The 11,492-nt window shown below is 41.1% G+C and overlaps 1 protein-coding gene across 1 annotated transcript in view; it reads left to right on the top strand.

Annotated features, from left to right (window-relative positions):
• e2f3 (E2F transcription factor 3) overlaps positions 1–8,143 on the top strand; it is a gene marked incomplete at its 5' end in the record, with an annotated part of 9,465 nt that extends 1,322 nt beyond the window's left edge. Inside the window, 6 exon segments of the mRNA XM_024257851.2 lie at positions 4,076–4,140; positions 4,318–4,537; positions 4,744–4,875; positions 6,025–6,139; positions 6,224–6,416; positions 6,504–8,143. Coding sequence (XP_024113619.1) covers positions 4,076–4,140; positions 4,318–4,537; positions 4,744–4,875; positions 6,025–6,139; positions 6,224–6,416; positions 6,504–6,739 — 961 coding nt within the window.
• Between the last annotated feature and the right edge of the window lie 3,349 nt (positions 8,144–11,492).

Below are 11,492 nucleotides of genomic sequence, written 5' to 3'. Positions count from 1 at the left end.
AATATTCCCAACGTCCAAGATCGCTGATTTGCAATCTTTATAAACATATTAGAGTGTAGTAAAATGCTATCTTGGGGTGATGTATTTCTGTTCTGAAATGAAGAATAATGATGGATTTTAAATGTATTAACTGAAACAAAACCAAAAGAGCAGCACTACTGTCACCGGAAGTAAATAAATCTTTGTGTCGGTTAAGCTTCCTGTTTTCAAAGTAAAACTAGCAAGTGCTTTTTTTCTGTTCAAAACTGAGGCCAAAGTTCTGCTCACTGATAAACTTACGAAAAAAAATGAATCAACATTTAATCAACAGTAGTTTGGTTATGGTAACTCTTCAACAGTAAACGCAATTAGAGTAACTTCAGCAGATTCTGAGGCTGAAGAGCGTGAATCAATGTGAATCAGCTGATTCTGCTGCAGGAAAAAAACAACTTTTTTCAAACGGGCTCTGCACCAATATGTAATGCTTAGAACCAGGGTCTGCAACCTGCGGCTATTTTATCTTTCCATGGTGGCTCTCCGGCTGAAGAAAAAAATTAAAAATAGTAATTTAAAAAAAAAAGTAGAATTTAGCTTCTGTTTTAGCAACATGGTAATGTTTTTGACTAATTTAGTTTAGTGATTAATTTTATGCTAATTTTGAGTTCAGCTAGAAGTTAAGCAACAAGCTTAATTAAGCTTTTTTTTGCTAATTTGGCCTCTACTAACGGTAAAAGGTAAAAAAAAAATAAATCCCATTTTGAGACATGCTAGTTTCTTTTTATATTTTTGCTTTTGTTCATAAAACAAAAACTTCACATAATTCATTTACTAAAAAATAAAAGAACAATAAGATTGTCTTGAATGGAAATCCAATTGTCTTAAAGGCTAAAGTAAGTCCATGCGGCTCCTTCTAGGTTTAGATCAGTAGAAAACGAGCCCAAATGGCTCTTTTACGGTTAAAGGTTGCGACCCCTGCCAGGGAACCTAAAATGTTGAAGAACTCTGAGGATGGAAAAACCAGGGAGAACATTGTCAAGTTTTGTAGTTAAATGATCGAAACCAACAATTATTTTTATGTTGTTTATGTTACTGCTGAACTTAACCAAAAGGTTGACAAAAAAATAAAATGAAATACAAAATAAATACAACTTGTTTAAAATGACAAACACCATCTCTTTCTATTTAAATCGTTGTGTTTTTTCAGTTTTGTTGATTCTGATCTCCCGCTCTAAATCAAGGTATAAATGGTGGTGATTTAATGCAAATTATTTCAACTTTCATCCATCCAGTAAAAATACACACACATAGAAAAAAACATTATATTAAAAGTAAGAATTGTGGTTTGATTCGTGAATCGTTGAGCTTGATTTGTGATTTAAATCGGATCGATACTCAAGCAATGATCCACAGCACTACACGTTACTAACGTAGAGTGTTGTAAAATGGTGCAAGGCTGCTTTTCTCCGCTTCAGAATCAGGATACGTGTCTCAACAGTTGGAGAGTTACAGTTATTGAAAGAACGTCAACATACCTGTACTGTGTACATGGGCCCCGAAAAAATGTATCTGATCATGATAAACAATTACATTCGTTAGACATTTAATTGAAGTAAATCATTTTGACATGTGCAGAACTATCTAAAATACCAGAAAGAGGAAGCAGCAGAGTTCTGTTGTAAACAAACATGGCTACAGTTAACATGTAGGGAGATGATCTTCTGAGCATGCTTTTATTTTTGATGTTTTTGAAAATGACTATTCACATGCAATTTTTTTAAATTCGTGGAGCCAGAGCTGAACTTTTGTCTTGGCTGCACGAACCTGGAAAAAGTGTAAAAGTACGTATTTTAGGGGACCAACAACAACATTTATTTAGCCTTGGATTCACTTAAAATATGTGTGAGCAAAGCGGCAATGTGCATCTCGTGTGTTACATGTGAATAACATCAGTCTCTATTTTTTTTCTGGAAACAATTTTACAAACTGAACAGTGTAAATTTGGCCATAGAGAGAGAGAGAGAGAGAGAGAGAGAGATCAGGATGATCATTTCTTCTTTCCAAGCTCTATAACTTTAGACCCCCCTCCGAACAAGAGTAGAAGCAATCTAGCCCAGGAGTCTGCAACCAGCGGATCTGGAGCCACTTGTGGCTCTTTTACCTCTTCATAGTATACATGTGTCAAAGTCAAGGCCCGGGGGCCGGATCCGACCCTCTGGGTAACTCTATCCAGCCCTCCAGATCATTTTATTTTATTGTTATTAATGTCTCGATGTTATCTTGAGCTCATTTCTAACTTGTATGATTTTGACAAAATATATTTTTATGGAGAGTAAAATATTGAAAGTTATTTAAGGTTTAAGTTGATTTATTCTGGAATAATATTCCAGCCTTTTCATTATTCATAATTATAATAAAAAGCTAAGGGTTTAAAGTTAAAAAATTGGCATTCTGCTAGATTTTTGGACTATTTTGGCATTCACTAAGTTTTTTTGTTTTTCGGCTGTTTGGAGTTTAGCTAATACCTACATGCTAGCTGTTTTGGCTAATTTAGGGGTTTTTCAGTTTTTTTTAGGCTGTCTTGGACTGTAGCCATTTTTTTAGCTACATTGTAGCTGTTTTGGCTAACCTAAGTTTTTTTTTAGGCTAATTTGGCATTTAGATTATATTTTAGCTGGATATCAGCTTCAGCAGTTTCAGCTTTCAGTGTCATTATCTTCATCTATCAGCACTAGCATCTACAGTGGCAAATGCTATATATTGAGTTCATAATTATGTTAAGTTACAGTTTTATAAATGTAGTTTTAGAGTGTTCAATAAACGTTTATCCTATTCGGCCCGCGGCCTAACATGTCTTTTAGATTTTGGCCCCTTGTGTGATTGAGTTTGACACTCCTGCTATATTGGCTCTCTGGCTAAAGAGAAATAAAATAATATTATTGTTTTTATTTTAGATCAGTTAAGTTTATACATTTGTGGCTGAGGAGCAGCTCAATGATGAACTATGTAAAGATTTTTACATTCCTGATGACTTGAAAAGGTCTTGTTTGCACTTTGCTTCCACCAAAATACACAACATACTAAGCAAAACTTTGGTAAAAAGTCTGAATTTTTTTTGTGACTTTAAGGCACATATTATCTTATGCTGTCCAGAGCTGCACCGATATGATCCAGTTTGGCACAAGGCGTCTTTTATTTTGAAAGGAAATTATATAATTCTCTCGAATGTAAAAAATAATTTCACATGTCGAGAAAGTACTCGTTTCCTTTAAAATGCATCTGTTTTTATCCATGCCACAAAATAAGCACAACTCACATTTATGATTAAAAAAATACATTATAATGAATGCACAGCAGTATCAAAACCTCCTTCTAGGCTTTGATCAGCAGAAAACGAGCCCAAATGTCTCTTTTACTGTTAAAGGTTGCCGACCCCTGGTGTAGCCGTTGGTCTGCTCAAATTCAAATGATTGCTTGCACGGCTTCACAGGACTGTTTGGCATTTCCGCATTTAAAATCTCACACACTGTCCTGAAGCTGCCACTCTGCTGGGTAACACAGATCTCCAGAGTCCGGCAGCTTGCTTGTGCGGTGCTGCCGGTTGGACCACGCTCTGAAGCCTCTTCTGGAGAACACACCGTCTGCGCATGACGTTAAAGCCAGCACAATAATGACCCACAATCAAAGATCTATCTCAATCAGAAGAGAATTTTGTTTCAAATGAGTCTGATCGGGTCAGAATATTCTGATTGGCGTGTTTACATAAAGAATTTTTATTCTGATTAAGCTTTTAATCCGATTACTTGTGTCCATGTATACACAGCTTCATGCTGAAGCTTTGATCTTAAAGGTTTAAGTGAAGAAACAGTTGAAAGCTCCTAAAAAGGTTCCTAAAATATTTTTCTATTATCAAACAGCAGAAGAAGAAGCAGTTTCGTGGGACTTTTTAGCTTGCAATTAACCCATAAAAGCATGTTCTCCAAATGCTTGTCCATTCAACAGAAAAACGCATTCTGCTTGGTTAAAACTTATAGTTTAACAAACAAATGTCACTGCTGTTAATGTATGAAGTTGGAGACATTTTCTGCTCTTCTTGAAGGCTGGAGCTGGACATTGGTTTCACTCTGGATCCTGAGGATGATGGGTACATCCTGCAGTCAGAAGGTGAGAGTCTCGGGATCATAAAGCAAAGCAGTCAAACTTTTTTGTGGCTGTTGCATGAAAAAGCCTGAACAAGTGTCAGGTTTTAGGTTATGTTTGAAAAGAACCACTTCTTAATATGTTTTCCGATTCTGATTGAGAAATCCTCTTTTTTTTTTGTACCCGATGGCTAACCTGCAGCCGCGCAGCAGCCCTACCACAGGTCGCGCTACGACTCGTCTCTGGGTCTCCTGACATCGAAGTTTGCAGACATGTTGAGGCACAGCCCTGACGGGATTCTGGAACTCAACGTGGTCTGTCAGAAGCTCGGCGCGCCGAAGAGGCGCGTTTATGACATCACCAACGTGTTGGAGGGGATCCGGCTCATCAGAAAGAAGTCTAAAAACCACGTTCAGTGGTTGTAAGTACAGTGACAGGAAACACTTCTAATTATATTTCATTATCTGCTGATATAAGAAGTTTTTGAGAAAACACAAACACCTGCACAGATTTAAAGCAGAGGAACTTTTCCATCATGACTGAAGATGTGGATGTTCCCTCATTGGGAGCAGATGTAATTTATTGAGAAGACTGAAACGGCTGGATCTTTCTGTGACTTGTGTCCAGGGGAGGAAATGCGAGTCTGCTGTTGAATGGTACGCTGACTAGTCTGGAAAAGGAGGAGAAGAACCTGGACAACCTCATTGAGGACTGTGCCTGCCAGATCAAAATGCTGCGGGAAAACCACCTGATGCACAGATATCCTTTCATCAGAAGATTCAGTTTCTGACTCCTCAAAGTCCCCCTCTGATGAAAATCCTGTTTTGTTTTTTTTTAGTTAATATGTCTGTGTGGCATTTTTCTTATGAAAGAGAACAAATGTAATGAGAAATCATTTTGCATTTCCGAGTATTTCTCATTTTGAATCTCTGTCAAACTGTCACAGACAGGCTCTGAAACTTTGCAACTTTAGTCGGTTACGTGAGTGGAAATTTCCTGAACTTTTAGGAAACCTTTTCCAAAATGATATTTTAAAACCTTTTCAGAACTATCTGAAAAGGTTTTTAAGGTTTTTAAGCTTTAAAGGTGAATAATCTGTAACTGTCTAACAGTTTATTGTGAAAGATGAGCTTCAAATGAACAGAGAAAGTTTGTTTTATTTCTCTTAAGTCAATATTAACAAGTGTTGAAATCTGTATAATTACACCCGGAGAAAAAGCCGGCAAAAAGGTCAAAGAGAGAAGAAACGGAGGGGAAAAAGGTTGAAAGCTCAAAACGGGGGGTTCCGATCGAGGACTTCCGGCCAATGATTTTCAGGCGCTAATGATGTTTTTTTTGCGGCGGATCCAGCGGGGGGCGGAACTTACGGCTATTAATTCTCAAGCGCCATGTTTTTCTCTGTCGCCAGATTCTCTTGAAACCATACGGCTGGACATTACCAATATTGCTTGATATTTCTATGTAGCAACAGTGAAGATAGCGAGACACAGAAGGGGGTCTTCTCAGCTACAATAGCCACACCCCCCCCGCAACGAGATTTTGATGACATTTAGGTTGTGGGATTTTGGTTAAAAACGTCATTAAATCACTACTTCAAAGTAAAAAACTGAAACATTGGATCAATAATCAAAAGCTCTGTAATTTGTTACATTTAAAATGATACGTTTTTATAAAATTGAAGTTTTGAGTTGATGGTTTACTCAACTCAATATTTTATTTGATAGAAACGAAGATTTTAAATGTAACAAATTACAGAGCTTTCGTTATTTGATCAAACGTTTCAGTTTTTACAGTGTGGACATTTTTTTTTTATATTAAAATAAATTGTCATGAGGAATTTAAGAAATATTTGGTTCTGAAACGTTCCAGAAAACTTGTACTGTGCTGTTCCCTAACCCCATGGATCACATATGCCTATCTGACCTACACGGACGTCCGGCAAATCCCAAGTTTGAGAGACAAAACTGTGATTTTGATCAAAGCTCCTCCAGAGACGACCCTTCAGGTTCCTCATCCAGAGGAGGTATAACGCTCAAATTCATCAAACCAGATCTCCTTCAGAAGACTTCTTCAGTAAAGTCGGTCTGTGTGTTCTCCTGATGCTCAGAGCCTCCAGATTTACCTCAAAAGTGCCTTTGGACCAATCGAAGCTCTCCTCTGCTCTGATGAGCTGTTTCCTGTCAAGCCTCTTCACGGCATCAGCGGGGTCAGCAGGGAAGGCTCCTCCCACACACCACCCTTCATCCTCTTAAGTCAGGTGTCTTCAGAAAATGCCTTCAAGGTTTCACCTGAACAACCAGGTATAGTAACAGAAACTTCTGTACGTTCATGGTGTCGTGTGAAACTCACTTCACAATGTTGCTCCGGTGTTCTCTCCCTCTCTGCAGGAAACACAATCTGCCAAATCACTCATCGCTCAGACCTGCAGCCAAAGCTGACTCAGCAGTTTCTGCTGTCACCCACCCCCCTTCTCAGCTTCGGCCAGCCGTCCAGGAAAGACGGACCACAGGGCACGCCCGCCTTGGCCGTCAGCGTTGGCGGACAGCAGTACCTGCTGAGCCTGGCGGCAAATGACGGCATCAGCCAACTGTTCTCCCCCCATTTGAACCAGTGGAACGGATGACACAAGAGTCATCTTTGCACCTAAACATCCTAGAGATCCTGCAGGTCTGAGAATGTGCCGACTCATGATGTTGTTTGAGGCTGTTTTTGATGGTGAAGCGATGAAGACATTTCCATGTTTGTGCACAGCCCCCACCTCCTGAAGGACACAAACTGACAATCTCCTGCTCTGTCAGCGGAACTTCTGCCCGTCGAGTCAAGCTGCATCGTGCTTCAGTTCCTGATGCTTGACTTCACTAAGAACTTCTTCTCTACATCATGTTTGAACCCTTGAAGCTCCCCAGATATTTGGTGTTGGTCGGATTGTTCTTCCTCAACACAAAGGAACTTTTTCCCAAAGAGATTCACCAAACAACCCATTTTTATACGTGGTGGAGCGTTGTGGAGAGACACAGGAAATATAAGAGCGCCCTGCGTTTGTTTGAGGTTTGCCGTTTTTAGCCTGTTATCCTCCAACATCTGCAGCTTTTTTATCATCAAAGATCTGAACCCAAAAGCCTTCAGAAGAAATTTCCTGTCGGTTCTTCAAGCTGGAAGGCCTGCAGAAGCTCTGCCTTGACTCAAACATCTTTTTTTATATATATATTTTTCTATGAATTTGTATGAATCTCCACAAACTCTGAACCATGAATTGTTGGCGTCATGGTCTTTGCACCTTCTACACCAGAGGACGTTCAGGTCTGATGAATCTTGATAGAAAAAGAAAAACTATTCAATCAAATCCTTTCATGCACAAAGAGTTTATTATGACAGTTTTTAAGTCCAAACATTAAAGAAACTTGTTATGCTGTTTTATCCTTCTGAAGGTTCAAATCAGATTTTTCATATGTTCATCCTCATGTGGTCATGTGACCCCAAGTATTCATTCATACATCCAGCCTGTGATGTCACCTGAACAATTTAAGTGTCTGCCTGAAATTTCCTGCTTTCATGAACTAAAGTTTTAGAAATTTTCCTTTAAAGTCAACCTGCAATGTTATCTTGAACCACTAGGGGGCAGTGAGATCCCAGTGTTGTGTTGACGGCTCACGGGCGTGTTCAAACCATGAGGTAAACACGTGTTCCTCTGAAGGATGGCTCTAGCCTGAATGGAAATGGAGTGTCAACACCTGCTCGGAGACACTGATGCTGCTGCTTCTTGCTGTCCTGTTCATCACTTTTTGAAAAGCGCGTCTCTGCTGATGTGATGAATTTTAGTTCTGTTTTGAGGTCATTTATGTGATTTATTTTTTATTTTTTGTTTCTGTTCAAAAACTGATCCCTAATGAGAAGATCAGACATCAAGTGAAGTGTCTACAAATCGATAATTATTCCTATTAAACTGACACATGAGGAGACAGCTTCTCACACAGAGTATTGTGAAACACCGTTCATGTGATAAATGCTCTCTGATTTGTCCTTGAAACTGTTCCTGATTCTCTTTGTCTGACCCAGAGCATCTTAGAAAAATACATCATCTCCCTGAAACATGATGATGTAATCCTCTGGGTACCTGCAGTACAGCCGCTGACCATAGGTGGCAGTGTTGCACCTGCAGAACCCCCTTGAACCCTTTCAACCCGGTTCCCCACAAACAGTGGCTGACTGGCTCAGAGTTCATGGACAGTCACTGGATCATCTCTGCTGTTGATTCTCTGGCAGTTCAGCTGCCTGTTCATTTTCCACCTGACTATGAGAAAATAAAGTGGGGAGGGTCATAGTGAAGGTGTGACTTATCGTCCTCCAGTTCAGCTGTAAGATGAGGTTTATTTTTCTAAAGCTGGTCTGATATTGATGCTCTGGAGAATCTGATGGCGGGGCTTAAAGAATATCATGGCACTGAAGCAGATCTAGAGACGAGTTCTTCACAAGGAACTCTGGACCGGTCCAGACTGATGCGGTGCTGCACTCAGCCAAACTGCAGTTGTGATGGAGCGAGGAGAGAACAAAAATGGTTAGAGGGTTAAAGGCGGCACATGAAAACAAGAGAGAGAGCGTACTACTCGTCTCCGATTGGTGCCGAGAGCGCGGCATCTTTTGACGCTATGCCGTGGCAGCCAATAGGCTGCGTTTGCAACATTTTGGATTTATGAATGAAAGCGAAAGCAGCACAGGCGTAGTTTGATTCATCAGCTCCGGGTGAAACATGATAGAGGTTTGTCATAGAGCAGAAGAGAGTGGCTGCAGGTGAAAAAGCTGCTGCATCACAGCTGCTGCTGCTGCTGTGCCTCCACAGCAGCAGGAACAACCAGGAACCTACCGCCTGGTCAGCCGTCTCCAAAAGACAGAAAATGTTCAGCTAAGTTTGTGTTTTGACCAATTTGAACATAATTCTGAATAACTTGAGCTCTCTGAATGTAAAGTTCTACCCTGAAGTGGAGCTCCTCCAGGTGGTTCTATACTCCAGAACGAAGTTGTTTTCCTGCAAGCGTCAGCTGTGTTTTAACACACAAACGCATGCACGAATCCTGGTCCAGGACCAGGAACCGCTCTCTGATCCATCTCTGGAGGTGGTCTCAGTTCGTTTCCAATCAGACTGAACTTCGGTTCGCTCTGAGATCCCTCAGTCTGAATACGATCCTCTCCAAGATCGAAATTACTGAACCAAAGGGCCATGTGATCTAAACACGTTAACTGCTACATCGTGGTTACGTGATGTAAACACATTAGGAATCAGGCGCTTCCCTTGATTGTCGTGTTAGCAAAAGGAAATAATCTTGTGCTTTCGATCCACAAACCTGATCAGGATCGCTGTTTTTTCCGAATTCTTTCTCAAAGCAAATGACAGACCTCAATAATATTTAGATCCAAAGAACTCCCTTTAGACGTGAGAAATAATCCAACTTGGTTCTCCACGGTCACGTTTGTATCTCCAACTGCTGCATTAGCATCCATACTAACATTAGTTGCACCAGGCGAGTTGAAATCCCGTGAGAATGATGTTATTCATTCTTACTCGTTGATCCACGTCGTTCATTCTTCTCTCCAGGAGATCTTGCCGATTATCTCATTGTTCGTTACGTTCCTTTTCCTGTCGGAAATCTCCCACAAGTTGTAGCAGCGGTGATAGCTTAGCATCAAGCTCCAACAGTTTGATATCTTAGCATCCATGAGAAGCTGTGGAGTTTGCTTACCCTGATTGTCAGCTAACGCAGCTTTAAGCTCAGTCAAGTCAGCTTCTAGATTTTTCTTGGGTGCCATGTTCAACTCTCCTTGTTGAAGCATTACTATTGTTTTGCAGTAGTTTTGTGGGCAAAGTCACTTCTAAGCGACTTTGAAAAGACAAGGAGTTGAAGACACACATCTGCTTGCTCATGACCTGAAACTGGAAAACTTCAATAATTGGTCCAACCCAACAACCATTTCGATGTGGGCCCCAAATGGGTTACCTTTGGGCTGAATTGGTGCGCCCCAGGAGGGTTTGTCCATGGGTTCTAATGCGGCCTTATCTGTGTCTGCCCACAGTGGCTTAGGTGGGGACTCAGTGGTCTAGGTGTCTACACTAACCAGCCGCCCGCTGGACAGCGTAGCGAGCTAACAAGCTGCCTGGCGAACAGCATAGCGAGTTAGCGAGCTCCGCTGCCCAGTGAGCCAGACTACTGAGTGCCCTCCCTAGCCAATGTAGGCAAACACAGATGGGGCCACCATGGAATGTGCGGACAAACCCACCCACCAATTCAGCCCAAAGGTAAACCATATGGGGCCCACCTCAAAATGTTCCCTGGTAACTGATTACTTGTTAGAGTGTTCATTTTAACACCTGTAAAAACACTTATTACTCACATCTCTGTGTCTCGTTACATGGCACGCATCCAGGGAGTTGCCGTGATGTCATCCTAAAAGCTCTATTTTGATTCCTTAACGGAATTCTCTTAAAAACAACACCGTAAGACCTCAACCATGAGACACAGCAGCTCATTAAAATTTTGTCGGGTGAATTCAAGCTCATTCAAACAACTTTCAACGTGATCCACATTGCTTCTCACTGTTTTCCCGAACATCTATGTCACAAACACTTATAGCATACCTGGTATCGTCCCCAGTAACAGTCTTGCAGCATTCCTCCGCTGTATCAAAGTAGTTTAAAGTATTGAACCTGGCCTTCATGCAGACGCTCAAAATCAATCAGCAAAATAAAAAGTTTGAATAAGTCTTTGCAACCAACAGCAGCGCAGAACCTCCGTCTTTCTCTTTTTGTTTTGACCCGCCACCCGTAACTGCTGCCCAATGACTGAAGAGATCTTTAGTCACATGGTTTTGTTTACAAGCTTTGGACCGAAACAGAAATTTCCAGTAGTCGCCAGTCTGAATACAGACCAAGTGCAATCTTCAGGACTCGATCCGGAGCAACAGGACTTTCCCAGTCTGAATACACCCAGAGAGATTGATGTGAGTGCCATCGCAGATGTAAACAAGATGTGATTGTCAAGGAGTTAACACCAGTCGTTCTTCTTATCTGAGCTGTTTTCTGCTGGGTCAGGGTTTCCTTTGGGGAGCCCCGCCCCGAAAGAGCTGCTGTGGAAACGAGAACCACAGTTCTCTGGGAAAACTGCAAAAGAAGACGTGAACTTTACAGCATCTTTTGTCCTTCAAAATTTCCTCTCCCAAACGGGGGAGAATTTTAACATTCCACTAAGGCGAAGCGTCTGCTGACGGCGCCATTCGGTCCATGCATGGACACAACACTGGGACTGAGGCAATCACGTCTGGAGGAAAACTTTCAAAGTCCTCCAGAAACAGACTTAGGAAAGCTGCATACGGAACAACATCATCAG

This window comes from Oryzias melastigma, linkage group LG11 (genome assembly GCF_002922805.2).
Source record: "Oryzias melastigma strain HK-1 linkage group LG11, ASM292280v2, whole genome shotgun sequence".
NCBI classification, from domain to species: domain Eukaryota; kingdom Metazoa; phylum Chordata; class Actinopteri; order Beloniformes; family Adrianichthyidae; genus Oryzias; species Oryzias melastigma.
Note: the sequence above shows the minus strand (reverse complement) of the source record. Positions and strands in the feature narration are given on the sequence as shown.